Source organism: Sus scrofa, chromosome 13 (genome assembly GCF_000003025.6).
Source record: "Sus scrofa isolate TJ Tabasco breed Duroc chromosome 13, Sscrofa11.1, whole genome shotgun sequence".
Taxonomy (NCBI): domain Eukaryota; kingdom Metazoa; phylum Chordata; class Mammalia; order Artiodactyla; family Suidae; genus Sus; species Sus scrofa.
In genome coordinates this window covers 40298863-40325835 of record NC_010455.5, presented here as the reverse complement: position 1 = coordinate 40325835, position 26973 = coordinate 40298863, and the positions used below count along the sequence as shown (strand labels likewise).

The following is a 26973-nucleotide window of genomic DNA, read 5'->3' as shown; positions in this document are numbered from 1 at the left end:
AGGCTTGGAACCTTCTCCAAACAGTGCCCAGCACTTAAAAGACAGGATGGCTGGCTTTAATTCTCTCTCTCCGTTGGGATGCAAGCAAGAGAAGTAGCAGGTGTTGCAGTGGCAGTCACCTGGCTATGTGAGAACGAGGCACTAAGGCAGAGGCCCACGGAAGGCCCTGTGAGCCTGGTGGTCACAGGCTCAGGGATGGGGAATGGGGAGGGGTGTGGGGGCAGGAGTCAAGGGCCACACTAAAAGTCTTCCACCTTTGGAGGTTCCTGATGGCTCAGCAGATTAGGGATCTGACATTGTCACTGCTGTGGCTCAGGTGGCACAGATTCGCTTCCTGGCCTGGGAATTTCCACATGCTGCTGGCATGGCCAAAAAAAAAAAAAAAAAAAAAAAGGGAAAATTTAGCTGTGGAGGCTGGCCCAGCTGAATCTGAAACTGCATTCCTTCCTAGATGGTACTTGAACCCAGCCAAAACCCAGACTGGGACTCAAACCCACTGACTTTTAACTGAAACTGCTCACATGGTGTCAGGACTTAACAAAGGTCCTTTGGTCTCATTGCAGAAGGAATTCAGCATAAGGCGAAGCAATAGGCAAAGAGTGAGTTTATTGGCCACAGGGTGCTTGAGGGAGATACGAGCAGGCTGGCAAGGGAGCACAGCCCTGAGAATGAAAAGGGCTACGTTTTTATAATCAAAGAACAAATGGGGAGGGGAGAAGACACTTTCTTCCTCATTTGGGGTAGACGTCAAGGCTTACCGCCTCAGTCCCTCCTTTAACCCTGGGTGGTCTAACTGGAACTGTCATGATGCTATTTAAGTCATATGTACAAGGAGTTCCTGTGGTGGCTCAGCAGTGATGAACCCGACTAGTATCTGTGAGATTCAGTCCCTGGCCTTGTTCAGTGGGTTAAGGATCCAGCATTGCTGTGCTCTGGTGTAAGCTGGCAGCTGCAGCTCCAATTCAACCCATCGCCTGGGAATTTCCATGTGTCATGGGTGCAGCCCTGAAAAGATCAGAAAAAAAAAAAGACATGTGTATTAGCAAAAGTATGGTACATATACTAAAATAGGGTCATTCATCTCAGGTTTTGGTATAATGTCCCCTTTCACCTATATTCCTCTCTTGGCTACGTGCAGAAACACTACTCTTCAAAGACCATTAACTCTCTGATTTTATGTAACAAAATTCAGACCCCATATCTATTGTCCTGTGTTCTAACTCTCAGGATTTGTGACTGGAATGCACCTGGTCTTCCTTCATGGTAGAGTAGATTGTTACTGGGTTACTGGATTCTTTTCTTGAGTGGTCAGTAGCCTGCAACAGTCTCCCAAACTCCCTTAAAATTCCCCTACTGTCTTTAATCCCCTAGTGGGATTTCTAAACTATTTAATTTTCCTACTATCCCTATCAAATCCATGATAAAGCCTTCCCTAACCTCTCTGAACCTGTTTTCTCTATAAAATGGGGTGCAGTCTCTGGCCACCACACACATGCACATGATTTATAAATGTGGCTAGGATTGCAGGTTCCTGAGTCAGACTGCCTTCGGACTAACTGCAGCATTCCCCCTTGCCCACTGTGTAGCTTAACCTGTCCAAGGGCTCAGCTTCCTTCCTCATCTGTAAAGCAGGAACCAAACTCTTCCCTAATCTCAAAGGACTATGTTGTATTAGGAGATTTTTAAAAATATTTTTTTGTTATTAATTAAAAGTTCCAGGATCAACATAAGGATAAGTGAGAAATTCCCCCAGTTTGTTGCTTTCTGAATCATAGAGGAGCATTTGGAAGCAAACATCACAAAAGAAACATGAGTCCTATGGTGCAAAACTGTCATTATTGGTCACCAATCTAGCTATATACTATACATTTTTTTAAATTACTCAATGAATTTATTACACCTGTAGTTGTACAATGATCATCACAATCCAGTTTCATAAGATTTCCATCCCATAAACCCAGTGCATGCCCCACACCCGAAACTGTGTCCTCTGGAGACCATAAGTTTTTCAATGTCTATGACTAAGCATCGGTTCTGCAAAGAAGTTCAGTCTGTCCTTTTTTCAGATTCCACATGTCAGTGAAAGCATTTGGTGTTGGTGTCTCATGGTATGGCTGACTTCACTTAGCATGATAATTTCTAGGTCCATCCATGTTGCTAAAAATGCTGGTATTTTGTTCCTTTTAATGGCTGAGTAATATTCCATTGTGCATATGTACCACCTCTTCTTGATCCACTCCTCTGTCGATGGACATTTACGTTGTTTCCATGTCTTGGCTATTGCAAAGAGTGCAGAAATGAGCATCAGAATACATGTGTCTTTGCAAGTCATGGTTTTCTCTGGGTAGATGCCCAGGAGTGGGATTGCTAGATCAAATGGTAGTTCTACATTTAGTTTTCTGAGGAATCTCCATACTGTTTTCCACAGAGGTCGCACCAACTTACAATCCCACCAACAGTGTATTAGGGTTCCTTTTTCTCCACACCCTCTCCAGCACTTCTTGTTTGTAGACTTCTTGATGATGGCCATTCTGACTGGGGTAAGGTGGTACCTCATAGTGGTTTTGATTGGCATCTCTCTAAGAATGAGTGATGCTGAATATCTTTTCCTGTGTTTTTTGGCCATCTGCATGTCTTCTTTGGAGAACTATCTGTTTAGATCTTCTGCCCATTTTTTGATGGGGTTGTTTGGTTTATTGGTATGGAGCTTGTGGAAGGTGTTTATTAATTTTGGAGATGAATCCCTTGTCAGTGGATTCACTTGCAAAGATTTTCTCCCATTCTGTGGGTTGCCTTTTCATTTTGTTTAGGGTTTCCCTTGCTGTGCAGAAACTTTTCAGTTTGATTAGGTCCCATTTGTTTGTTTTTCTTTTTATTGTCAATACTCTGATAGGTGGATCTGAGAAGATGTTGCTGTCATTTATGTCAAAGAGTGTTTGGCTATGTTTTCCTCTAAGAGTTTGATAGTGTCTGCTCTTATATCTAGGTCTTTAATCCATTTGGAGTTGATTTTTGTGTATGGTGTTAGGGAGTGTTCTCATTTCATTCTTTTTCATGTGCCTGTCCCGTTTTCCTAGCATCACTGATTGAACAAGCTGTCTTTTCTCCATTGTATATTCTTGCCTCCTTTGTCATAGATGAGTTGGCTGTAGGTGTGTGGGTTGGATTCTGGGCTTTCTATCCTGTTCCACTGATCTATATTTCTGTCTTTGTGCCAGTACCATATGGTTTTGATGATTGTTGCTTTGTAGTATAGTCTGAAGTCAGGCAGCCTGATTCCTCCAGCTCCATTTTTCTTCTTCAGGATGTCTTTGGCTAGTCTGGGTCTTTTGTGCTTCCAAACAAACTTTAAAATGTTTTGTTCAAGTTCTGTGAAAAATGTCCTTGGTAATTTGATAGGGATTGCATTGAATCTGTACATTGCCTTAGGCAGTATAGTCGTTTTGATAATGTTGACTCTTCCAATCCAAGAGCATGGTATGTCTTTCCATCTAGTTGTGTCATCTTTGATTTCTTTCATCAGTGTCTTACAGTTTTCAGAATACAGGTCTTTTGTCTCTTTAGGTAGGTTTACTCCTAGGTATTTTATTCGTTTGGATGTGATGGTAAACAGGATTGCTTCCCTAATATCTCTTTCTACTCTTTCATTGTTAGTGTATAGACATGCCATCGACTTCTGTGAATTAATTTTGTATCCTGCAACATTGCCAAATTCATGGATGAGCTCTAACAGTTTTCTGGTAGAGTCTTTAGGAGTCTCTAGGTATAGTATCATGTCATCTGCAAATAGTGACAGTTTCCCTTCCTCCTTTCCAATTTGGATTCTTTTTATCTCTTTTACTTCTCTGATTCCTGTGGCTAGGACTTCCAAAACTATGTTGAAGAGTAGTGGCGAGAGTGGACATCCTTGTCTTGTTCCTGATCTCAGTGGGAATTCTTTCAGCTTTTCACCATTGAGAATGATATTAGCTGTGGGTTGGTCATCTGTGGCCTTTATTATGTTGAGGTAGGTTCCCTCTACGCCCACTTTCTGAAGTGTTTTTATCAGAAATGGGTATTGGATTTTGTCAAAGGCTTTTTCTGTGTCTATTGAGAGGACCATATGGTTTTTATTCTTCAGTCTGTTAATGTGGTGTATCACACTGATGGATTTGCAGATATTGAAGACCCCTTGCATCCCTGGGATAAATCCCACTTGATCATGATGTACAATCCTTTGAATGTATTGTTGGATGTGGTTTGCTAGCATTTTGTTGAGGATTTTTGCATTGATGTTCATCGGTGAAATTTGCCTGTAACTTTCTTTTCTTGTGGTATCTTTGTTTGGTTTTGGTATCAGGGTGATGGTGGCCTCATAGAATGAGTTTGGGAGTATCCCTTCCTCTGCAATTTTTTGAAATAGTTTCAGAAGGAGAGGTGTTACCTCTTCTCTAAATGTTTGATGGAATTTGCCTGTGAAGCCATCTGGTCCTGGACTTGTGTTGGTTAGAAGTTTTTTAATCACAGTTTCAATTTCAGTTCTTGTGATTGGTCCATTCATCTTTTCTGTTTCACCTTGGTGTAGTCTTGGAAGATTGTACTTTTCTAAGAATTTGTCTATTTCTTCTATGTTTTCCGTTTTATTGGCGTGTAGTTGCATATAGTGGTCTTATGATCCTTTGTATTTCTGTGATGTCTGTTGTTACTTCTCCCTTCTCATTTCTAATTTTATTGATTTGAGTCCACTCTCTTTTTTGCTTGATAAGTCTGGCTAAGGGTTTATCAATGTTGTTGATCTTTTCAAAGAACCAGCTTTTCGTTTCACTGATCTTTTCTATGGTTTCCTTTGTTTCTATTTCATTGATTTTTGCTCTGATCTTTATGATTTCTTTCCTTCTAGTAACTTTAGGTCTTGTCTGTTCTTCTCTCTCGAGCTGCTTTAGATGTAAACTTAGCTTGTTTATTTGAGCTTTCTCTTGTTTCCCGAGGTGGGCTTGTATTGCTCTAATCTTTTCTCTTAGAATGGGTTTTGCTGCATCCCATAGGTTTTGGAGTGTCGTATCTTTGTTGTCATTTGCTGCTAGGTATTTTTTAATTTCCTCTTTGATTTCTTCAGTGATCCATTGGTTGTTTAGTAGCATGTTGTTGAGTGTCCACGTGTTCATGTTTTTTGTAGTTTTTTCCTTGCGGTTGATTTCTAGTCATATAGGGTTGTGGTCAGAAAAGATGGTTGATATTATTTGAATTTTCTTAACGTTACCGAGGTTGGATTTGTAGCCCAGGATGTGATCGATTTTACAGAATGTTCCAATGTGCACTTGAGAAGAATGTGTATTCTATTGCTTTTGGATGGAATGTCCTATAAATATCTATTAAGTCCATCTGATTTAATGCTTCATTCAGGGCCTGTGTTTCCTTACTGATTTTCTGTCTGGATGATCTGTCCATTGCTGTCAGTGGGGTGTTCAAGTCCCCCACTATGATTGTGTTATTGTCAATTTGTCCTTTTAAGGTTGTTGGCAGTTGCCTTACATATTGTGGTGAACCTATGTTGGGTGCATAGATATTTAACATTGTTATATCTTCTTCTTGGATTGATCCTTTGATCATTATGTAATGACCTTCTTTGTCCCTTAAAATATTCTTCATTTTAAAGTCTATTTTGTCTGATATGAGTATTGCTACTCCAGCTTTCTTTTGATCCACGTTTGCATGGAATATTTTCTTCCATCCTCTCAATTTGCATGTGTCCCTAGAAGTGAAGTGGGTCTCTTGAAGACAGCATACATGTGGTTCTTGTTTTTGTACCCATTCAGCCAGTCTATGTCTTTTGGTTCGGGCGTTTAGTCCATTAACATTTAAGGTAATTATTGCTATGTATGTTCTTATTGCCATTTTTTTAATTGCTTTGGATTTTGTTGTTGTTGTTGCTTTTTTCTTCCCTTCTTCTCTTGTTCTCTCCTCTTCTGGTTTGATGACTATCTTTAGTGTTGTATTTGCATTGATTTTTCTTATTTGTTTGTGTATCAATTGTAGATTTTTGGTTTGCAGTTATTCTGAAATTTTCATATAAGAGTCTATATGTGTATGAGATTGTTTTAAGTTGTTGTTCTCTTAATTGCAATTTCATCACCAGTGTCCTGCCACCTCTTCTCATGATTTCTGATTTTGGTGGCATAATTGTGCATGGATGATTTCGTATCTTTACTGTATATATAATATACCTTTATTGGTGAGCCTTGTCATTTGTGGAATTTTGTTTCCTGTTGCTGTCTTGTCTTTTCTGCCTAGAGAAGTTCCTTTAGTATTTGTTGTAAGGCTGGTTTAGTGTTGTTGAATTTTCTTAGCTTTTGGTTATCCATGAAGCTATTGATTTCTCCTTCAAACCTGAATGAAAGCCTTGCTGGGTAAAGTAATCTTGTTTGGAGGTTTTTTCCTTTCATCACGTTAAGTATATCATGCCACTCCTTTCTGGCCTGCAGAGTTTCTGCTAAAAATCTGCCAATAACCTTATTGGGGTTCCCTTGTATGTTATTTGTTTCTTTTCCCTAACTGCTTTCAAGATTTTCTCTTTGTCTTTAATTTTGGTCAGTTTGATTATTATGTGTCTTGGGGTGTTCCTCCTTGGGTTTATTTTATAATGGTACTCGTTGTGCTTCCTGGATTTGAGTGAGTGGTTCCTTTCCCATGTTAGGGAAGTTTTCAGCTATTATCTCTTGGAGTATTTTTTCTGTCCCGTTCTCTCCCTCTTCTCCTTCTGGTACCCCTATAATACAGATGTTGGTTCGTTTAATCTTGTCCCAGAGTTCTCTGAGACTCTCTTCATTTGTTTCCAATCTTTTTTCTCCTTTCCGTTCCGCATTTGTAATTTCTTCTAATCTGTCCTCCACCTCATTTATTCATTCTTGTGCCTCCTGGATTCTGCTGTTAGCTGCTTCTCATGAATTTTTTATTTCAGTTATTTTATCTTGCATCTCTTTTTGTGTAAGTTTTACATCTTGTATCTCTTTGGTCAGTGTTTTCTGTAAGTTATCCATCTTTGCCTCCAGTTTATTTCCAATGTCTCACATCATCTTCAGTATCAACAGTCTAAAGTCTTTTTCCTGGAGGCTGAAAATCTCCTCATCACTTAGCTGATTTCTGGGTTTTTTCCTTTCTCCCTCATCTGAATTATAGTTCTCTGTCTTTTCATTTTTATAGGTTTTTGGTCTGGTGACCTTTTTACAGATAATGGAGTCTTAGGCAGGGGTCTTTAGGCAGCTGTTTACTGAGTGGCAGGGCTGTGATCCCACTTGGATTGTTATTTGGCCTGGGGCTCTCAGCCCTGATGCTGATGGGTGAGACCAGATTTTCCCAAAATGGCACCTCCAGAGAAAGGCATGCTGATGAATATTCCCGAGAGCCTTGCTTCCAATGTCCTTCCCTCACAACAAGCCACATTCACCCCTGTTTTCCCAGGAGGTCCTCTAAGAACTGCAGTCAGGTTTCACCCAGATTCCTATGGAGACTTTGCTTTGCCCTGCGACCCAGTGCATGTGAAAGTCTGTGTGCACCTTTTAAGAATGGGGTCTCCATTTCCTTCAGTCTCGTGGAGCTCCTGCACACAAGCCCCACTGGCCTTCAATGCCAGATGCTCCAGGGGCTCTTTCTCCCAGTGCCAGATCCCCACACGTGGGAGTTTGATGTGGGTCTCAGAACTGTCACTCCTATAGGTGAGTCTCTGTGAACCAGTACTTTCCAGTCTGTGGGGCTTCCACCCGGGAGGTATGGGGGTGCTTATATCATGTAATCGTCCCTCCTACCTCTTGCTGTGGCCTCCTCTTTTTCTTCTGGAGTAGGATATCTTTTTGAAGGTTTCTGGTCCATTTGGTTGAAGATTGCTCAGCCTTTAGTTGTAAATTTTGTTGTTTTTAGGAGAGAAGTTGAGCTCCAGTCCTTCTATTCTGCCATCTTAATCCCCTTCCCTGTATTAGGAGATTGAAGTGAAACCATATTGAAGGGTCTTAACACAGTACTCAGCTCCTGGACATGCTCCATCAACATGTGCTACAGTTATTAAGGTGATTTTCCTTTACTAAGCACCTCTGTGCCAGGAATTGTGCATGACCTTGAAGACACATCCTTCAATAAGTCATGGTCCCCATTTCTCATGGAGTTTACAATGTAATGGGGGTTAAGTAAAGGATACACAGAGACATGCCTCCCTCTGATTCATTCCCGGTTACAAGGACAAATACTCTGAGGTCATACCCTTATCTTTTCTAAGTTTAGAACTCAGGCCCTTACATTTATCCAAGATGCCATTTTGCTAGTACCCCCACCCTTCCCCCACCTGTCCAAACAATGGTGCACATAAGTGACCTCAGTGTGTCAAAAAATACCTATGTTTTAAAGATATCAAAAGCACAACCTAAATTGATACAATCATTGTTGCCAGTATCTATCACAGCTAAGCCTTCATCTACCTTAGAGTCCAGAAATTCCACTGCTGGGTGTTTACTTAGCAGAAGTAGTACTGTGTTTATCAAATATCTCATAGAAAGGTGGTCATAGCAGCTGTATTAGCCTGCTCTAAACTAGAAGCCACCTAAGTGTCCATCCACAGGAGAGTAGACTAGCACACTGTGATGTCATCTAAGACAGGATACTACCCAGCAATAAAGAGAATGAATCGCTGACACAGAAAAAAACATTGATGAATTTCAAACCTACTTTTGCTTAAAACAAACCAGACCCCAAACAGGAAATTTTACAGTTCTGCGTATATGAATTTCTAGAACAAGATAAAAAAATCTCTAGCAATTCTAGTAAACACTAAGTGTTTACCCTGGGAGAAGGTGGGCATTGACTGGGAAGGGCACAAAGGAACCCTCTAGGATATAGAGAATATTTTATGTCTTGATCTAAGAGGTGGCTGCAAGGGTGAACATATATGTATAATCACCGAGTATATAGATTCATGCACTTGATGAGCAGGTGCTATACCTTGATTTCCAAAATATTCACACTGTTCAGGGATTACAGGATGCTAGCCCAGTTATAATGTTGATTTTTGGAAGCTAGAAGACAAAATTTCCACAGGAAATACTAGTGTATAGTGCACAATATCCCCAACTGTGGCTGAACACAACTCAGTGTTGGCCAAAGCCAAAGACATTTGCATTTCTCCTGTCCTTCCTGTGGCCACCACCTGCTTCCTTTCATGCCTCCACTGCAGAGAAAATTTTCTTGGGGTTGGTCCTTGATGACCTTCAGTGAGCCTATTCCCAAAGTCTTCTTTTATCCACTTTGCTCCACTGCTTCCTGTGGAGGCTGGTGCCTCTACTTGACAGGCGTCAAGGAGACCAAGACCCCATCTCTCAACCTCCTTAGCCTTTTCCCCGGGATGCATGTACTAAGTAACACCCACGGGACCTTGCTTTGTTCATTTATGAACAAATGAAAATTGGCTGTTTTTATCAGCACTGTCCTTGGATGAGACTCTCAATTACCCATACTACGTCAGCAAAGACCCAGGAGGCTTTTCAAATCAGCTTTGCCTTGGCAAGTGACTGCTTGCAAGTGGAATTTTTTCTTGGTCACCAAACTCCAGTTACTGCAGGGAGGGGACTCTTCCATGGTCACTGAGTTTTTACTGGACAGAAGTTGGCCTGATTTTCCAATAAGCCTTTCATGCAAGGGGTAATTCTTTGAACTCCAAGTCCAGAAGCTGCTCCTTGTGAAATTGAAGCTTTGTAATATTAACGCTGCCGTCAGGGCACAGCTCCACTTCCAAGGGTGTGTGGGGAGATGTGAGAAGCTTGGGTCCCTTTCGAGGCCCCTGGAGCCGCTCCTTTTTCTATGACCTGGAATTTTCTTCTACAGATGAGGTTACTTGTCCTCCTAATCTTTTTGTTTAAACCATAGAAGAGGCTTGGCCGAATCCCAAACACCTTCCCTTTTCTTTTTTTGTCTTTTGTCCTTTTAGGGCTACATCCATGGCACATGGAAGTTCTCAGGCTAGGGGTCCAATGGGAGCTGTAGCCGCTGGCCTATACCACAGCTCACAGCAACGTCAGATCCTGACCCACTGAGTGAGGCCAGGGATCTAACCTGAAACCTCATGGCTCCTAGTTGGATTCGTTTCCACTGTGCCACAACGGGAACTCCAACACCCTCCCTTTTCTATACCCTTCTTGAGGGCAGAGCTCAGAACAGGAACACTCTAGGGAAACATTGGGACCCCAGGCTCTTCTGTCCACTTCAAATAATCCCTGGCCAGGCAGTGGGGGGCGGGGTGGCCTCCCTAGGTGCTGGCCCTGATGTACTCTCTGTGGAACTACCCACTTTCCTCATAGAAGGTAGGGCTCCCATATGGGTGCCTCCATTCATCCACTTATTCACTTCATTTATTCTTCTAATAAGTCATTGCTGGTGTTGCCAAAACTCTGTCCATGGCCTCTGTCCATGGGTGCCAAACAGAAATGCAGAGACAGAGTTTTATAGTTTGGGAGTGGAAACTAGGGCCACAGATAAGGATCAGGGTAGATGCAAGCTTTCATTCTGTGAAATGAAATGGTTCTGGTGTCATCCTCTCTGGTTTTCCTTTGTTAGTGGTTTTAGTTCTGCAGAAGAACTCAAAGATACTGTTATATATATTTCTTGAGGAGGAACCAGGACCCCTCCCAAGGCTGCACTATTTCTTGACTGTTTGTCCCTAATCTAATTGGAGCTACAGCTGCTGGCCTATATCACAGTTATAGCAACGCCAGATCCAAGCCACGTCTGCAACCTACACCACAGCTCACAGCAATGCTGGATCCTTAACCCACTGAGCGAGGCCAAGGATCAAATCCACAACTTCATGGTTCCTAGTCAGATTCATTTCTGCTGCGCCATGATGGGAATTCCAGCAACTATTGAACATGCCCTGTGGAACTCAGCGAAGGTCATGGAGAAGCTTATTCCCTCAAAACAAGAAATGGGGGACATGGAAAGGCTTCTGCACAGGAGCCCCACAGGGCCCTTCTCAGATTCATTGGGCATCCAGTCCAAGCCCTGCTTTGGACCAGTCCTGGAGAGACAGCTGTGAACAGTTTCTGTTTCCAAAGTCCATGTGTCCGATGCACAGTGAGGCCAAATAAACCGAAATGTCAGAATTTGAAGCAGAGAAAGGTTTATTGCAGGGCCCCCCAAACCCAAACTCCTCGACAGTTTGGGGTAAGTTTTTATAGGCAAAATTGAATGGTTGGTGGAGAGGCAGCAGGGCAGTGCTCCAAGAATCTGGTGTTCTGCCTCCAGTTGCCCTCTTCCCCCTGGGTGGGGACCTTCGTTCCTGCAGGAGAACTCAAAGATATTGTTATGTATATTCCTTGAGGAGGAACCTGGACCCTGTCTCCAGGCTGCACCATTGTTTCTTGACTGCTTCTCCCTTCCCTGTTTGGCAACTGTTTGAATCCCTGTGTGTGTGTGTGTGTGTGTGTGTGTTTTGTCTTTTTAGGAATGCACTCACAGCATGTGGAGCTTCCCAGGCTAGGGGTTGAATCAGAGCTGCAGCTGCCAGCGTATGCCACAGCCACAGCAACACAGGATCCGAACCTCATCTGCAACCTACACCACAGCTCACGGCAATGCTGGATCCTTAACCCACTGAGTGAGGCCAGGGATCAAACCCGCAACCTCATGGTTCCTAGTCGGATTCGTTTCCTCTGCGCCATGCCAGGAACTCCTGTTTGAATCATCCATTTGGAAATTTGGGAAGATCATGGAGGTTGAATGAAGCCTATTTCCTACAAACAAGACAAAGGGGGCATGGAAAGGCTTTTGTGCCCAGGAGGGTCTCAAGGGTCCTGCTTGGTTTCAGTGCCAGTTCCCCCTCAAGGCAAGTACAGTCTGGTGGAAGAGACAAGACTCAATCTTACCTGCGTGGTAAATATCAACATAAGGGAAATCTGGGATGCCCTGGCAAAACCACACAACTCAGATTGGGGTTCAAACCCATGGGCCAGGACACAGACCTGACCAAGACCCAGACTGAACCCCCATGCTGGGACCCTATGCACTGTTTTTTAATTAAAATCACACATGCGGTCTCAGGACTGACTGAAGTTCAGGTTCTTCATGTCTCCGTGCACAAGGAAAGAAGTAGATTCATTGAGAGAGACAGAATATGGGCCATCTCAGATGTTGAGAGGCCCTGAAATGTGGGGGCAGTGAGATATTATGGGCTGGGTAATTTCTTAGGCTAATGAGCGGGAGGATTATTCCAACTATTTGGGGCGGGGGAGGGTGGGGATTTCTAGGAATTGGGCCACTGCCCACTTTTTGGCTTTTTATGGTCCATCTCGTAAATGCCAATGCCCTGGTACCTGCAGAAGGGTTGTTTAGCTGCTGATATGTTAGGATGAGCCCAGAATGAGGCTCACAGTCTACTGGATGTCAGATCCTCTGCCATCTTGGACCGAGTCAGTTCTAATCAGTTTTTGTCAGGTCTTCAATGGCTATGTCTTTTTTTAAAAAGGTTGTGCCCTACCTCCTTCCCTCCTTTTTCTCTGGGATCACGTAATTCCTGGGGGTCCTGCTTGAAGTGGTATTTCAGCCAAGACTTAAAGGATCAAAAGGTGTAACCGGGCAGTTATTTGCCAAAACTCAGCCTCTGCCTTCCGGTGCTGAATAGAAACTTAGAGACAGTTTTAGGTGAAGGAGAAAAAAACAGCTTCATTGCTTTGCCAGGCCACAGCAAGCTAATGCTCTAAAGACTGTGCACTCCCTTGAGAGAGATTAGGAAGTGATTTTTTTTTAAATATATTATTTATCTTACTTTTTAGGGCTGCACCCATGGCATATGGTAGTTCCCAGGCTAGGGATCAAATTGGAGCTGTAGTCACTAGCCTACACCACAGCCATAGCATCACAGGATCTGAGCCACATCTGCGATCTACAACACAGCTCATGGCAATGCTGGATCTTTAACCCATTGAATAAGGCCAGGGATCGAACCCACATCCTCATGAACACTAGTTGGGTTCATAACCCACTCTACCACAACGGGAACTTCAGGATGTGATTTTATAGTTTGAGAGTAGAAAATAAGGCCACAGATAAGAAACAGGATAGATGCAAGCTTTCATTCTTCCTCTAAGTTAGTGTTTAGTAGCCCCAGGACTAGATCTGCTGGTCCTCCTCTCTGGTTTTCATTTGTTAGGGGTTTTAGATATGCAGAACTCAAAGATATTGTAGTGTATGTTCCTCAGAAGAGGAACCAGAACCCTGCCCCAAGGCTGCACTACTGTTCCTCCCTCATCTCTGCATCCCCTCCCTCACCTGATTAGCAACAGTTTGAACCTGCCCTTTGGAACTCAGGGAAGGTCATGGAGGCTGAAGCTTATCCTCTGAAAACAAGAAATAGGGGATACAGAAAGGCTTGTGCCCAGGAGCCCTGCAAGGTCCTGCTCAGTTTCAAGTTGGGAAGCGCCTCCTGGGTAGAGAGGACAGCTTATGAAAAAGTTAGGAAGTGAAAAATGGCATGGCTTCCAGGGAACCCAAGTGATTCCTAGTGGCTGGAGTGTGGGTTTGGGAAAGGCTGCCCCCTCTATGTCAGCTTCCTCACTGACCTTCCCGAGCATGACCAGCCCTGCGTCCCTCCACTCCAGCCACCCTGCTGTTTCCTGAACATTCTGGCATACTCCTCTCTCAAGACTGTTGCTCTGTTTGCTCTGTCCATGACCCTCTCCCCCAAGCTCTCTGTGTGGCTAACTCCCCCACTTCCCATAAGTCTTTGCTCACATCTCACCTTCTCAGTGAAGCCCCTCTGAACAGCCATTTACTACCACTCACAGCCCCATTTACCACTACCCAATTCTCCTCTCAACTTTCCTTCTTTCAACATATTATCTACTTATTCATTGTGTTTATTGCCTATCTCCCCACCAGAATGTCAGTTCCACAAGGTTAAGGACCTTTGTCTGTTTTCTTCACTGAAGCATCCCAAGCCCTTGAACATCTGAATGAATAAATGGAGAAGAAAAATGTCTAAGAACTGACATAGAGGACCGAAACCTGAAGCCTTCTGAAGTCACCCCCAATCCTGCCCCCTGGCTTCTTAGGGCCACACCCATGGCACATGGAGGTTCCCAGGCGAGGGGTCCAATCAGAGCTGCAGCTGCCAGCCTATGCCAGAGCCACAGCAACTTGGGATCCGAGCTGCGTCTGCAACCTACACCACAGCTCACAGCAATGCTGGATCCCTGACCCACTGAGCGAGGCCAGGGATCAAACTCACATCCTTATGGATACTAGTCAGATTTGTTTCTGATGTGCCACAACAGGAACTCCTGAAGTCACTCTTGAAGGATGAGGAATTTTCCAGGAAAGTTAAGGAGAAGGCAGTCGAGGTAGAAGATAGTGTAGATGAGATCTCAACATAAAAGAACATGGGGAGTTCCCGTCGTGGCGCAGTGGTTAATGAATCCGACTAGGAACCAGGAGGTTGTGGGTTCAATCCCTGGCCTTGCTCAGTGGGTTGAGGATCCAGCGTTGCCTTGAGCTGTGGTGTAGGTTGCAGACGTGGCTGGGATCCCACATTGCTGTGGCTCTGGTATAGGCTGGTGGCTACAGCTCTGGTTAGACCCCTAGCCTGGGAACCTCCATATACCATGGGAGTGGCCCTAGCAAAGGCAAAAAGACAATAAAATAAAATAAAATAAAATAAAATAAAATAAAAAGAACACAGTTCTCAGTACTCTTAAATCTGTCAAGTTCTTCAAAAACAAAGTCTGAGAAACTATCACAGTGAAGAGGAGCCCAAGGAGATAGGACAGCTAAATGTGATGTGGTACTTTGGATCAGTCCCTGGAAGAGAAAAAGAATATTAGGTAAAAACTAAGGAAATCTGGGAGTTCCTGTTGTGGCACAGTGGAAAGAAATCCAACTAGTACCCATGAGGATGTGGGTTCGATCCCCGGCCTTGCTCAGAGGGTTAAGGATCCAGCGTTGCTGTAAGCTGTGGTATAGGTCACAAATGAGGTTTGGATCCTGCGGTGCTGTGGCTGTAATGTCAGCCAGCAGCTGCAGCTCCAATTCCACCTCTAGCCTGGGAGCTTCCACATGCTGTGGCCCACCAAAACCAAAAAAAACCACTAAGGAAATCTGAATAAGATGTGGACTTTAGTTAATAATAACATAATTAGTTAATGATTTATTTAATAATTTATTAAGTATAATAGATGTGCCTTAGATCTCCCTAATGGCTTATTGGGTTAAGGACCTGGTATTGTCTCTGAGGTGGCTCAGATCACTGCTGTGGTACAGGTTCAATCCCCAACCCAGGAACTTCCACGTGCTGTGAGCATGGCCTCCCCAATTTTTTTTTTTAAATAAATAACTGATGTGCCATACTACATGCATGAATATCTATATACATGTATATTCTTAATAACAGAGAAACTGAATGCAGGGTGGAAGGAACTTTCTGTACTCAGTTTTCTCTAAATCTAAAACTTCTTTAAAAAATAGTCTTTTTTAGGAGTTCCCGTCATGGCGCAGTGGTTAACGAATCCGACTAGGAACCATGAGGTTGCGGGTTCGGTCCCTGCCCTTGCTCAGTGGGTTAACGATCCGGCATTGCCGTGAGCTGTGGTGTAGGTTGCAGACGCGGCTCGGATCCCGCATTGCTGTGGCTCTGGCGTAGGCCGGTGGCTACAGCTCCGATTCAACCCCTGGCCTGGGAACCTCCATATGCTGCGGGAGCGGCCCAAGAAATAGCAACAACAACAACAACAACAACAACAAAAAATAGTCTTTTTTAAAAAGCATGGGTCTTGGGAGTTCCTGTTGTGGGCTCAGCAGTAATGAATGCAACTAATATCCATAAAGATGCAGGTTTGATCCCTGGCCTCGCTCAGTGGGTTAAGGATCCAGTGTTGCCATGAGCTGTGGTGTAGATCACAGACGAGGCTTGGATCCAGTGTTGCTGTAGCTGTGGTGGAGGCCGGCAGCTACAGCTCCAATTCAATCCCTAGCCTGGGACCTTCCATGTGCCGTGGGTGCTGCCCTAAAAAAAAAAAAGCATGAGCCTTGACAAATAAATATCATATGAATCTGTAATATGTGGAATCTAATAAATTCTCTCTCTTCTCTCTTTTTCTCTCTCTCCAAGAACAACAGTACTTTTTCTCTGGAGAGGACTTTGACCACAGTGACCAGTCCCTTCTGTGGTCAAAAGACTCAGGGATACTATGAATATCTCTTAACCACCACCACCCCCCGCCCGCAGCAAGGAACAGAGGGTCCTCACCTCCACTTCCTTTCTTTCTATTCACAGAAAGAATACTCTCCTCTGGCTGTATTTCATAACGAAAATGAGAAGCAGAGACTAAATGGCTCAGGTAAGTCAGACCCACCTAGAATTCCTTGGAGGTCCAACCAGAATTAATTTTTTAGTAATGCTCAGTAAAAGCACATTCCTTAGTCGTAATTTTCCTGAACCCCTGCTTTGTTCAACAGCTGGCTTGGTTTTCCTCCTTTCGTAAAAGATTTGGCACCATCTGGGCTCAAATTCCTGCTTCACTACTAGTTATGTGATCATGGGCAAGTCACTTGAGCCTTATTTTTCTTGTTTCTAAAAATGGACATAACCATGCTTGATCAAAGTGTGGGTTAAAGGCTATGAATGGTACATTAGATACAATTTCATCCTCTGAAGAATGGATATGAGATAGTGAAGGCCAAATGTCTGACACTGTGCTGGCACTCAAGGGAGCTGGTTGTGGATGAGAAACATGATCAGTAGCTAATGACTGAGGTCTCCAAAGATCAAAGTGTGTCATGTGGGACCTTGGGACTTTATGTGGTGACAGGGACTTCTGAGTTAGAGCAGAAGTTGGACATGGGCAGTGGTCCAGGGAAAGCCAGAGACAACGTGGTTGGTGGTTGGTCTAGGTGGCATCAAAACTGGAGAGGACACCAGCAGAGGGAGGTGGTACTGTGTGGCAGAGGCCCCAGCCACAGGCTCAAGACTCTCTTGTCCACAGGCTCAGCCTTAAACAGTGGCCATCCAGGACCCTGGACAGCTCTGGGGTGGGGAGGTTAGGGGTTTCCGTGGATCTCGGGGGCATTGGTTTTGTGGGTGGAGAACTGGATTGGGTGTTGATTCCTCCAAATAGCTCTTTGCGCAAGAGCAGGCCACTTCACCTCCTTGATTTTCAATTACATCATCTCTCAGGTGGTATCTTGGATAGGATCTTGGATGGGATTCCTACTTTCATGTTATCATACTTGCCTTTCAGTACTTTGGTAAAGAATAAATGCGATAACAAAGAGGCAGCAGAGTGGCCCATTTCTGAGGTCAGACCACCTGTTTGTATCCCAGCTCTACACTCTGTGACCTCCGAGAAATTGCTTAACCTCTCTGAGCCTGTTTCCTCATCTCTAAAACTGGAAGGTTAATAGACCCTAACTGATAGGATTGTGAAGATACGACAAAACAAAATAGGACAGAAAGCACACCTTCGTTTTTGTTTTAGAAGAAACTTAGTACAGCACCAGACATGGGGTAGATAATCAAAATGGTCGGTTTCTTATATCTTCCAAACTGCCTGGTTGATTTCCTTCCTCTAGTAAAGTTCCCAGGATGCCTTGGAACAATTTTTTTTTAAATACCAGATAGATATATCCTCATAACTTTGTGAGATAAGTTCTGTGGTTATCACCATTTTACAGATGGGAAAACTGAGGCTCTGTAAGGTTAGATAACTAAATCGTGGGGTCGCAAAGCTATTAATTGGTGGTGCTGGGATCTGATTGATCTGAGGAAGCCTTCAGAACCCTACACGTGCTTGTAGCATTCAACAAGGCCAGCTGCCAGGTAAACAGAGACGAGTAGGTAGGAGGCCAAGGCTGGAAATCAGGACACACAGTTCTCGGTTCTCGCGTTGGCCCAAGACTCCAGAAAGCCAAACGGTGGCAGTCCGCTGCCTGGGCGGGTATACTACCTGCCACAGCCCCTGCCCCGGTCCCTCCCCCCGGGCGCCTCTGGGCCGGCGCTCTGACTGCCTCAGTAATCTGATCCGCGACGGGGTTTGGACCTCGATTCGCGTCACCATCGCGGAGGTGCTCAGAGTCTGCCGTCTGCGGTGCGCTCTGGCTGGTGGTGCCGGTGCTGGTGGTGCAGTCAGAAGCGCCAGCGCATGGCGCAGAGGCTGGGCGAGCGGGCGCGGGGGCCGGCCGAGGCTACGGGGCTCTACCGGGCGGTGCTGCTCAGGTCGGGTAAGTGGGGGAAGGATACCCAGCCCTCCGCCTCGGGCAGAGAGGACGGAGCGTGCCGAAAGCAAGGAGGACACGGCAGGCGCACGGTGCTCAGCCCCTGGCTAGCCCGTCGCTGGGCGCTTCTGTCCTTTGCTGCTCTGCTTTCCTCCTTTCCTTTCTCCCTCCCTTCTTTCATTGTTTGTAATTACTTTTTCTTTTTCCTTCCTTTCCTTCATTCTTTCCTTCCTACATTCATCCTTTTGGAGATTTACCCTTAAATGTATCTTTTTTTTTTCTTTTGTGAGCTCTTCCTCTCTCATTCGTTGTTTCCTAACTACAACAGTCCTACGAACTTCTAACCCGCCTCTGAAGCAGCGCCCAGCACAAGTGCGTGACTGCATAGGTGGGCGTGGGAAAACGGACATGAGTAAACCGGCAGCGCCCGGTGAGGTGTAAAAAAGTACAAGTCCACTGGTGAAGGACTTCCTATGTCCGGTGAGGGGAAAGTTGTGCTGGGGGGCAAGTTACAGGAAGGTGAGGAACCGTTTTTCGGTATATATGCATTGAAGGAGGAAGTGATTTGGAAAGAAACAGTGATTGTTGTTGAGGATTCGAGGTGGATACGTGTTTTTTCTCCTATGTGTCGTTTTGCTCACTCTCAGTAAGCACAGTCTACTTTTCTACTCAGAATATTAAGATTTTTTTTATTTAGGAAAACGAAACTTAATATAAGATCAGTGTAAAAATAATTTGTAAAACACAGGGATGTAGAAAGAAGAAAAAGAATGCTCGCAGTAAGTGTTTGGGGTGTTGTCTTCGGAACGCCAGTTGGAGATGTTTAGAAGAGGTGAAAATCGGTCCACTTGGCAGTAGCGCTTAGAAAATGTCAAGGGGAGTTCCTGCTATGGTGCAAGGTTGTCCTCAGCATCTCTGCAGCTCCAGGATGCAGGTTCGATCCCCCAGCAGCACAGTAGGTTAAAGAATCCGGTTGTCAGTTGTTGCCGCAGCATTGTAGGTCACAACTGCGGCTCTGACTGATCCCTGGCAGAATTCCATATGCCACTGGGTGGCTGAAAGAAAGAAAATGTCAAGGGACTTGAGCTCATGCGGCAACTACCCTGTGCCTTGGACTAGGAACCTTCCCCATCTGGTTGTTCTGCCCAGACCCCTGCAGCCAAAAGCACTAGGCCAGAGAGTAGAAACCACAGGTTGTGTGGCTGCAGCAGCAGTGCCTGTCCCTCCCCCTGCCCCCTCGGCCCCAAGGAGTTTCAGCTCAGGAAGTTTGAAACAAGGATTCTCTAAGCCCAGAAGCATAATCTGGCCAAGACTTCAGGACTGCTGGCGCCTTCCTGGGGGAGGGTCTTAAATCTGGCTGAGCAAGGGCAGGCAGAAAACAAGGAACTCTGTAACTTGAAGAAGCTGATTTCAAACCCCAGCTACAGAGATTTCTCTACAAAACACCCTCCCAAGTATCCTTATCCATTCCTGTCATCTCACTAATATGAGAGGGTCTCTCTAATCCGAAGATCCGGTGTTCTTTCTAACCTGGAACTGTAGCTATGGGCCTCACTTTGAGGTAACATTTTTTTGCTCTAACACACTCAAAATAGCAGACCACCAGTCTCCAGGGCCACATGCTTGCTAGGTAACTGTATCACACACAGCTACAAGTCAGGAAGAGAGAAGAGGCTGGTCACCAGGGCCTCCAGGAGGGAGTACTTAACACTGTGTTAGGCACTGTGCCACTGACTTAGTCTTCACAGCCCTGCAATGTCTGTCATCCCATTTAACAGATGAGGAGAGTGAGGCTCAGAGAGCTTAACCAGCACGCTCATGGTCCTGCTAATGGATCTTTTCTATCCTGCTAACAGAAAACACATTCAAACTTTGGTCTACCTATGCCAAGTCTGCACACATCCTGAGAACAGTGATAATGCAAATGATTGCTGATCACTAGGTATTGCCACCCTCTCTGCCAAATGCTCTAGGTCTGTCATCTCATCACCTTTATTCATTCATTCATTCATATATTTAACCAATATTTATTGACCGCTGTTAGACATTAGGTCCTATGCAAGGCATAGGGCTGTCCTGATAAATAAAACAGATGTGCCCTTCCTATCAGGAAGGTTAAATAGTATTAACCACTGTTTTAAACATGAAGAAACTGAGGTTCAGAAGGTAACATGACTTGTCTAAGGTCATACAGCCAGTCAAGGGTGGAGCTGAGGTTCGAACCCAGGGCTATGTGGTCTGGAACCACTCCTCTGGCTATCTCACAAAAGGAAGATCAGGAAGAGAGAATGGGGGTGAGGAGTCAACTGTGCCACTTAGGGAAAGAGGCAAGAACCTCCGTCTCTTAGAAGCTCCCAAGGACAGGATTGTAGACTCAAACCCAAGATGGCAGCCATTTTCCTTTGCCTCAAGTCCTGCACCACATAATATAATACTTTCAGAAAATTTTTCATTCCAAATTATTTTAAATTAATTTCTTAGTATTAATACAGGCTCATCATGAATATGTTGGGAAATCAAGGATAAAGAGGTTCTGGGAAGTCTAACCCATAATCCCATTATCCATTAGCGGCTACTGGTAATAGAGGTGGCCTCCTTCTAGTCTTTGCTTTGCAAGGTTTGTGTGTTTTGTTTTACTTTGTTGAGATTGTACTGACTCTAGTCTTTAATCCCACTTTTTTCATTTGGATAAAAATCTTGCTGTTTTTAAATGGGTTATCAAAATTACAGATAGCACTTTGGAGCCCTGATGCAGTGGCAGACACTGTGTGAAGGGCCTCCCAGGCCATATCCCATTTATTCCTGAAAAGAGTGGCTGCCTCATTTTAGAGATGAGGAAATAGGAAGTTGAAGGTCACCTAGCTGCCCGGCAGCGGAGCTAGGATTGGTACCCAGGTTGGTACCAGAGCCCATATCTTTAGCCACTGAGCTGGAAGGGTCTCCTCTGGGGAATAACTCATGCATGGCCATGCCTGGCAAGCTATGCAGTGTTGTAGTTAAGGCCCACCTGAGGTTTGTTACTGTACCCTACCTGGAGCTCCAGGCCAGGTCCCTGGCAAGGAGGGAAGCATCTCTCTGCAGCAAGGACCAAGGGACACCCCCCACCCAGGTGCCTGTGGACAGCAGCAACCATGCTTCTCTGCACCCAAAAGGGCTGCCACAGTTCCCACTCCTGCCTGCCAAGTAGGGTTGCCAGGTAAAATACAGGACACCAAGTTAAATTTGAATCTCGGATACACAACAAATAATATTTTAGTTTAAGTATGTCTTAAATATTTTATTGGTATATGTATGCTAAAAAACTATTCGTTGCTTATCTGAAGTTCAGATTTAACTGGACATACTCCAGGTTTATTTGCTACATTTGGCAACCCCACTGCCAGGAATTAATGGAAGTTTGCTTGGCTTAAAAAAACGGTCTGCCCGGGTTTCCCTCTTCACACATGCGCACGCACGTCCGTCTCCTTGTGCCTTGATGTACTGACCATTTTTTATCCGGCTACAAGTGAATTAACATATACTGGAGGTTGGGGTAGCCCAGGGTCCTGAAACTGGATTAGCTGGGCCTAATTGCGGCTGGGTTGAGAGCCAACTTCCTTGAAACAAGACTCTTTGTTCCTCCCCACTCCCTTGCACTTTGCTGTTTTCGTGCTTGAAATCCCTCTACTGGGTAAACTCTTCCTGGTTCAAACTTGTTGTAAAGGCGACTCTCATTTCTTTTATAATCTCTCCATGGATCCCATGACAAGGTTTTCTGCCAATACAGCCATGTCCTTTCAGCAGAGCACAAGGCTGTTTTGCCGGGTGGCTTCTCAAAAACCTCACTGAGGCCTTGAACAGAGGCCTTGGAAATTTAAACTGGATACAGGGCTGAGGAGGAAGTTTGGATTGCCATGGAAACTTCTTTTCTGATGTTTCTGGGCCCAGATAAGCTGCTCCAGGCACCTGTCAGCTTGGAGAAAGGGGGCCAAAAATGAAAGGAAAGAGGTTTTTGGAGGGATTTTGTTATGTTTTTTTCTTTTGTTTTGTTTTTGTTTTGCTTTTTAGGGCGGCTCCCGCAGCATATGGAGGTTCCAGGCTAGGGGTTAATCAGAGCTACAGCTGCCAGCCTACACCACAGCCACAGCGACTCGGGATCCGAGCTGCATCTGTGACCTACACCACAGCTCATGGCAACTCCAGATCCTTAACCCACTGAGCGAGGCCGGGGATCGAACCTGAAACCTCAAGGTTCCTAGTTGGATTCATTTCCACTGTGCCACATGGGAAATCCTATTTGTTTTTTAATGCAAGCTGCAGCCCTGCCTACTGTAGGTACAGGAAAATTCCTCAGCTACCACTCATGACTGCATTTTCCTGGGTTTCACTATCCTCTTCCTTTTAGCTACTTTAGTTCCCAAAAAAACAAACTTCAGAGGAACAGGAAGGGTGTGCTCAGGCCCCGGGATTGCCCTTCAGTCTTCCATGGGCCTGAGAACATTCCAATTCTGATCCTTGGGCCCCTGTATCTGGCATCCTGCCTAAAGGGGGGAATGGGAAGTCCTCCATTGCAAGCTACACGGAGTAAGGCAGGAGACAGTGGCTGGGGTTGAATTTGGCCATTACCTGGAGTAAAGTTTTAAAAGACATCTATTTTCCTTGTTTGTTTCTTTCTTTCTCTTTTTTTTCTTTTTTAGGGCAACACCCATGGCATATGGAAGTTCTCAGACTAGGAGTTGAATTGGAGCTGCAGCTGCCAGCCTACACCACAGCCACAGCCACACTGTGGGATCTGAGCCATGTCTGCAACCTACACCACTGTTCACGGCAACGCCAGATCCTTAACCTTCTGAGTGAGGCCAGGAATTGAACCTGCATCCTCATGGATACTAGTCAGATTTGTTTCTGCTGAGCCATGATGGGAACTCCTGCACTTTGGTTTTTCACCAAACATGTAGCGGACATCTTTTTAGGGCAATAAATAGACGTGCTATTGAGTGCATCCCATTACAGGGCATAGGCTAATTCCTTACTGATGGGGTGTGACTTGGGAAATGGTGGCTGCTGACCTCATAGATGGTGACACACACATGTGTGCACACATACCCCAAGATGGTGCTGTCACAAGCTCAGGGATCTCAATGTCTTTGGTTTTTGCAAATCAACAGTAATTATTGAGCACCTTGGTACTAGGACAGGAATACTAAAAAGAATAAGGTGAGGCCACTGCCCTCAGGCTGGCAGTCTGGTGGCTGAGCCTGATGGGTTTGTACACAGGTTGGATTCTGAGAAGAGCTTTAGTGAAAGAAGTAGAGTGAGCCCCAACTGCCTGGGGAAAATGGCACCTAACCTTGGTGGGATTCCTGGCCAGCTCTCCTTGGCTCTCAGTTGTTCTGGGGCAGCCATTAGAACCTTCTAGAAAGTGGAACACAAATGGGAATGGAGGGGATTGCTGGCATGGGGACTCAGAGCCTGCTTCTCTGGAGTGAGCTGGACTGTGGGGTCTTCCTGCCCAGGCAGTGAGCAGAAGCATTCAGCAGTTCCCCTGGTCCAAGGTCCCTCTTATTTCTCCACCTAGCAGAAGACCCTGGGATTGGGTCAGACAAGCCATTGTGGGCCCTGGGAAATGCCCCCAATACTAGTTATATACATAGCAGGCTATGTGGGTGGGGACCAGTGGCAGCAAGGGGTGGTTTGAGGAGTTTGGTTACAGTCTTCCACCATCAGAATGGAGTGACAGCAGGATGGGAGCCAAGGGAGGCACCATTCAAAGGACACCAAGAGAAACACTTGAAGAAGAAATAAAAAGGAACACACATTGTTTCCAAAAAATTGTTTAATACTGAAGAATCTATGACCCTGTAGGCTGAAGTGGCTCCAAACGGTGGGCTTGGCCAAGGCTCCCAGGGAATGCAGACCTGCCCCTGCCCCCTCTTCCTTCCATCTCCCCCCACCCCTCTTCCCCGCACTCCAGCCCCACTGGCCTCCTCCCATCATGCCCAGCTTATTCTCACTCTGGGCCTTTCCACTAGCTCTTCTCACTCCTTAGAATGCTCTCCTCACCACTCTGGTCTCCCTAAAATATCACCTCCCCACTGTCCACCCTTCCTCAGCTCCCAGTCCTTGCCTTGCACCTCATCCAGTCTTGCTTTCATCATAGTGTGCATTGCAGCTCTACATTTTGTTTATCTCATTTTTTGTTTCTATTTTACCTAAACCCTACCTTGAAAGTAGGTTACCTGAGCACAGGGACACTGTCTCATTCACACTCTTATCTCCACACTTGGGATAGTGCCAGGAACACAGTAGGTATTCAATAAGTGCTGGATAAATGAATAATATAGGCCAAAGAGAACCAAAATTGCATGTTTAAATTGAAGTATAGTTGACTTAAAATATTGTGTTAGTTTTAAGTGTACAGCAAAGTGATTCAGATATATATGTGTGTGTGTGTATTCTTTTTCAAATTCTTTTCCATTATAGGTCATTACAAGATATTGAATGTTATTCCCTGTGCTATATAGTAAATCCTTGTTGTTTATCTATTTTATAGATAATACTGTGTTTGGGTTTTTTTTTGCTTTTTAGGACTACACCCATGGCATATGGAGGTTCCCAGGCTAGGGGTCAAATCGGAGCTGTTGCTGCTGGCCTACGCCACAGCCACAGCAATGCCAGATCCAAGCTGCGTCTGAGACCTACACCACAGCTCACAGCAATGCTGGATCCTTAACCCACTGAGTAAGGCCAGGGATCAAACCCACAACCTCATGGTTCCCAGTCAGATTCGTTTCCACTGCACCACGACAGGAACCCCGAGAGTACTGTGTCTATTAATCCCATACTCCTAACTTATTCCTTCCTCCACCTTCCCTTTTGGTAACCATAAATTTGTTTTCTTTGTCTCTGAGTCTGTTTATGTTTTGTAAATAAGTTCATTTGTATTATTTTTTACATTCCACATTTAAATAACATCCTAGGTGTTTTTCTGACTTACCTCAGTATGATATTCTCTAGGACCATCTGTGTTGCTGCACATGGTAGTATTTTGTTCTTTTTTAGGTTAATATTCCACTGTATAAATATGTACATCCCATCTTTATCTATTCATCTGTTAATAGACATTAGGTTGTTTCCATGTCTTGGCTATTATAAACAGTGCTGCTGTGAACACTGGGGTATTGTATCTTTTAAAAAACTTTTTATTGAGGATTAATTGACTTACAGTATTGTATTAGCTTAGATTTAGAGCAAAGTGAATCAGCTGTATATATACATATATCCATTCTTTTCCCCACATAAGTTATTACAGAACTTGGAGTAGGCCTCCCTGTGCTATATAGTAGATCCTTGTTAGTCATCTATTTTATTTATAGTAATGTCTATGAGTTAATCTCAACCTCCTAATTTATCCCCCCCCCAATGGTTTTCCCTTTGATAACTCAAAGTTGATTTAGAAATCCATAAGGTTGTTTTAGGGATACACCCATGGCATTTGTAGGTTCCTGGGCTGGGGGTCGAATAGAGCTGCAGCTGCCAGCCTACACCACAGCCACAGCAATGCAGGATATGAGCACATCTGCAACCTACACCACAGCTCACAGCAATACTGGATCCTTAACCCCCCAAGCAAGGCCAGGGCTCGAACCCACAACTTCATGGATACTAGTTGGGTTCTTTACTGCTGAGCCACAATGGGAACTCCTGTTTCTGTTTTTGTTTGTTTTTTATGGCCACACTTGCATCATATGGAAGTTCCTGAGCCAGGAACTGAATCAGAGCCACAGCTGTGGCAGTGCTGGATCTTTATCCCACTGCACCAGGCTAAGGATCAAACCTGCACCTACTCAGCTACCCTAGCCACTGCAGTAAGATTCTGAGACCACTGCACCACAGTGGCAACTCCCTGTTCCCGTTTTATGCATAAATTCTTTTGTATCATTTTTATTATATTCCACATATAAGTGAATCATATGACATTTGTCTTTCTCTGACTTACTATACTGAGTATGATAATCTCTAGAGCCATCTATGTTGTGCAAATGGCATTATTTTATTCTTTTTTATTGCTGAGTAATATTCCATTGTATACATGTACCACATCTTTATCCACTCCACTGTGGATGGATATGGATGCTTCCATGTCTTGGCTATTGTCAGATGTGCTGCAGTGAACACTGGGGTGCATGTATCTTTCCAAATTACGGTTTTCTTCAGATACATACCCAAGAGTGGAGCTGCTGGGTCATACTGTAGTTCTATGTTTAGTTTTTTAAGGAACCTCCATACTATTCTCCATAGTAGTTGAACCATTTACATTCCCACCAACAGTATAGGAGGGTTCCCTTTTTTCCACCCCCCTCTCCAGTATTTGTTTGTTTGTTTGTTTGTTTTGGCCAGGCCCATAGCATGCATACGTTCCTCGCTAGGGATTAATCCTGTACCACAGCAGTGACAGTGCCAGATCCCTAACCTGCTAAACCACAAAGTAATTCCTGTTTGTATACTTCTTAATGATGGCCATTCTGATGGGTATGAGGTGCTACCTCATTGTAGTTTTGATGTGCATTTCTCTAATATTAGTGATGCTGAACATCTTTTCATGTGTTTTTTTGGCCATCTGTCTGTCTTGTTTGGAAAAATGTCTATTTAGATCTTATGATTTTTTTTTTTTTTTTTTTTGCCTTTTCTAGGGCCACTTCCCGTGGCATATGGAGGTTCCCAGGCTAGGGGTCTAATCAGAGCTGTAGCCTTTGGCCTATGCCACAGCCACAGCAA

General features: G+C 44.6%; 1 protein-coding gene across 4 annotated transcripts in view; it reads left to right on the top strand.

Moving 5' to 3' along the window:
* FAM107A (family with sequence similarity 107 member A) overlaps window positions 1-26973 on the top strand; it is a 92813-nt gene that overhangs the window by 43873 nt on the left and 21967 nt on the right. For 2 of the 4 annotated variants that reach the window (XM_021068429.1, XM_021068432.1), the window contains exon 2: window positions 16280-16343. In XM_021068429.1, coding sequence (XP_020924088.1) covers window positions 16280-16343 — 64 coding nt within the window. 4 annotated transcript variants of the gene reach the window in all.